At 38.2% G+C, this 2,907-nt stretch overlaps 1 protein-coding gene across 1 annotated transcript in view; it reads right to left on the bottom strand.

Moving 5' to 3' along the window:
* The window catches only part of ctc1 (CTS telomere maintenance complex component 1), a 25,774-nt gene extending 23,368 nt beyond the window's left edge, over window positions 1–2,406 (bottom strand). Inside the window, exons 1-2 of the mRNA XM_014024383.1 lie at window positions 2,180–2,406; window positions 559–658 (exon numbers count right to left, since the gene is read on the bottom strand). Of these exons, the coding sequence (XP_013879837.1) occupies window positions 559–658; window positions 2,180–2,230 (151 nt within the window). The 5' untranslated portion in view covers window positions 2,231–2,406. The remainder of the gene's footprint in view (window positions 1–558; window positions 659–2,179) is intronic.
* Between the last annotated feature and the right edge of the window lie 501 nt (window positions 2,407–2,907).

The raw sequence follows: 2,907 nt of genomic DNA, 5'->3' as shown, positions 1-2,907 counted from the left end.
AAGGCAAATTTATATTTGTCATTTGATCAAAAAGAATAAATAAATTACACTGTAATATCATTAAAACTTGTAGTTTTTATTAATTTAGCAATAATATGAATATAACAATAATAAAAACTTTAATTTACAGTGAAATATGTTGTATTAATATGTTGTAACCACACCCAAACAATGTTGCAACTGTCCCTCAGACCCGGGGTCAGTTGCAACATCTAACTTTTCATTTTCAAATGCAAATTGTGAAGAATTTACATTCTTTAATCATCTATAAATGGTTTTGACTATTAACAGGCAGATGTAAGTTTATTGTATTAAAATTTGGTTTGTCTAATTGAAACCATCTCTGAGTAACAGAGTCAAATGCAAAAAGTGTTGCAACTGTCCCCGGTCTCCCATACATCATATGTATGATGTGATTGTAATAATTGAGTTTGTAACCAGCTAACACAAAAAAGAAAACAATAGCTGGTCAAATGTCTGAATGGCCGATATAAATTTTTCTCCTCCACCAAATGTGACCGGTGGAGAAACCTTGTTTCCAACCCTTGGTTGGCTCACCTGCAGACGACTGGCCATCAGAAGAGGGGGCGGAGCCACATGTACCAGGACTCAGGTGTTGAGTGATGAAGGTGAAGATGTTCTTCAGCCACACAGACTCCTGCAGACACACAGCATCCATCAGTGATTAATACCAAGCTGACACCACGTTTATCTCCCAGTCCTTCAACCTGTGCCGTACCTCTGATGATGTCATTCCTAATCTTCTCCATCCTCGTCACAGCTCTGACACTTCCACTTCTGTCTCCTTTGTTCATATCGCCATCTCCAAACCATACATCACAGCTGGTCTCATTAATCTCTTGTAAATATTTCCTTTTACCTTTGTTGACAGCCTTTTGTCACAAATCCTGAAATGTTTCATCACTCGGACTTTAGATTTAGGTTTAGAGTGGCGGGGCGGGGCGGGGGCTCAGATTTAGATTGGACTCAGGTTGGATTAGGGCGGATTCGGAGTAATTGGTGTGTTTTTGTAAAACATAAGGCTTTATTAACATAGTTTTGTTCGTTTTATGGCTGAACAATATGAGGAAAACCTGCAATGTGTGATAACAGTGCCTTAATATGGTGATGACAATATGATGTGCAGTAAATTAACAAATACTTAAGTATGAAGAGTTGATGTCTTTCTGCTCTGGGTTTAGAGCAAAAAAACAAACAAACTAATACATCATTTCTATTCCAACATGACAGTTTTATTTTTAAAAACTCCAGCTAGACACAGTTGCTGTAGTAGCAGTGAAACAACAAACTGCATGCACTACAGTTTCTTAATGACTTTACGACATCGCTCCATAAAACATTTTCTAAATACTGAAAATCACCTCCTTACTATCAGTTATTTAATAAATAATAAAAACATCTGAAAATTGGTTAAATCATTTTAAATAAAAGTTAACAGACCTAAATACAACTGCAAACTTTCTCTCTGCAGCTGTGCAACATTTTATCCACTGTGGCTGTGATTTGATGTGGTATCTGGTTCATTTTGTTTATCAGACTGATGCTGACTAAACGCATGGATGCAAATATCTGAGCCAGTTATTTATTGCAGTTTATGCAGTTTTTCCTGATGACAACAAATTAGCGTTGTTATGCAGCCCTGAGTGAAACTCTTTTCCGATTCTCAGTAAAAAAGTATCAGTGAATAATTTGGTTTAACTTGGARCTAATCATTTACAGATATTTCAACATATTTAAACTTTCTAAGGTCCAGTTTGTGTCTTGCTACATAAAGTGCCCAATTTCTTTATATTTTATTTACACAAAGTCAGGTTTTAGAAGCAACGTAGGACAGAATTAAGTACTTACCGTACGTCCATAATTTAATCAATTTAAATTTGACAAACACTTTAATGCCTGAGAGTTTATTTTTATCTTTACAGAAAAACAAAAGTCTGGAAGAACACAACAGATTTCCTTAACTCGGTTTTCTTTGATTGAACCAAACTTTATCTATATTTGTAAGACTTTACAGGGTTTCCCCAGACTGGGTCGAACCCGAATCTCCTCTGATCCTCAGGAGTTTTGTCTTAGTGTTTACAAAGAAACCATTTGACCGTGACGTCACAACGTTCACCTGATGAACGGAAGCAAACGTGACTTGAATTCAGGTACTGACCGCCTCACAGCTGGGTCCAAACCGGTCCAGGAACAGCTGCAGGGAGTCCATCTCCAGGATGCGGGACTGGCAGTCTGTGGTCCTTATGGTCCCCGTTTGTAGAACTCCGGTTCTGGTTTCGCTCTGTAGAACTCCATTTCTYGTCTCGGTCTGTAAAAGTCAGGTTCTGGTTGGCGCTAAAAGCTTCAAGTGTTGTAAGAGTTTGTTTCCGGTCTAGTTTCTTCTTCACGCTTCTTTCTGTAGACACTGACGTCAGAGCTGCAGAGCTCCGCCTGCTGGTCAGACTGAGAACAGACATCAATTAACCAAGCTTTAACCAGGCTTTAACTCGGCTTTGATTTGGCTTTATGGGCAATTGGAATATGTTTCACTAGATCAGATGTTTAATCCAGACTAAGCACATTTTTATTAAATTCTACAGAAAAAACTAAACTAAGGTTAATCTTTTTTAATGAACTCAAATAAACTGGTCATCAGTGTTTTTAGGTGTTTAATTTGTTTTAGGTCTCATGACTGCAGCATGACTCGGTTTGTGTGTGTGTGTGTGGGTGGGGTTCTGGTGACATTTGGGGGCAATTTTAAGACAAAATGCCTACATTTGGGGACAACTGGTGCATTTGGGGACAAAAATCGAGTCCCCATTTGGTTTAAATGCTGTTGGTGGGTTGGGTTTGGGTTTAGGACCAAGGTGAGTTGAGTTTAGGTTAGTTTTAGGGTCAGGTAGGTAC

Source organism: Austrofundulus limnaeus, unplaced genomic scaffold, assembly GCF_001266775.1.
Source record: "Austrofundulus limnaeus strain Quisiro unplaced genomic scaffold, Austrofundulus_limnaeus-1.0 Scaffold420, whole genome shotgun sequence".
In the NCBI taxonomy this organism is placed as follows: domain Eukaryota; kingdom Metazoa; phylum Chordata; class Actinopteri; order Cyprinodontiformes; family Rivulidae; genus Austrofundulus; species Austrofundulus limnaeus.
The sequence above is the reverse complement of the archived record's forward strand: the minus strand, read 5'-3'. Positions and strand labels throughout refer to the sequence as shown.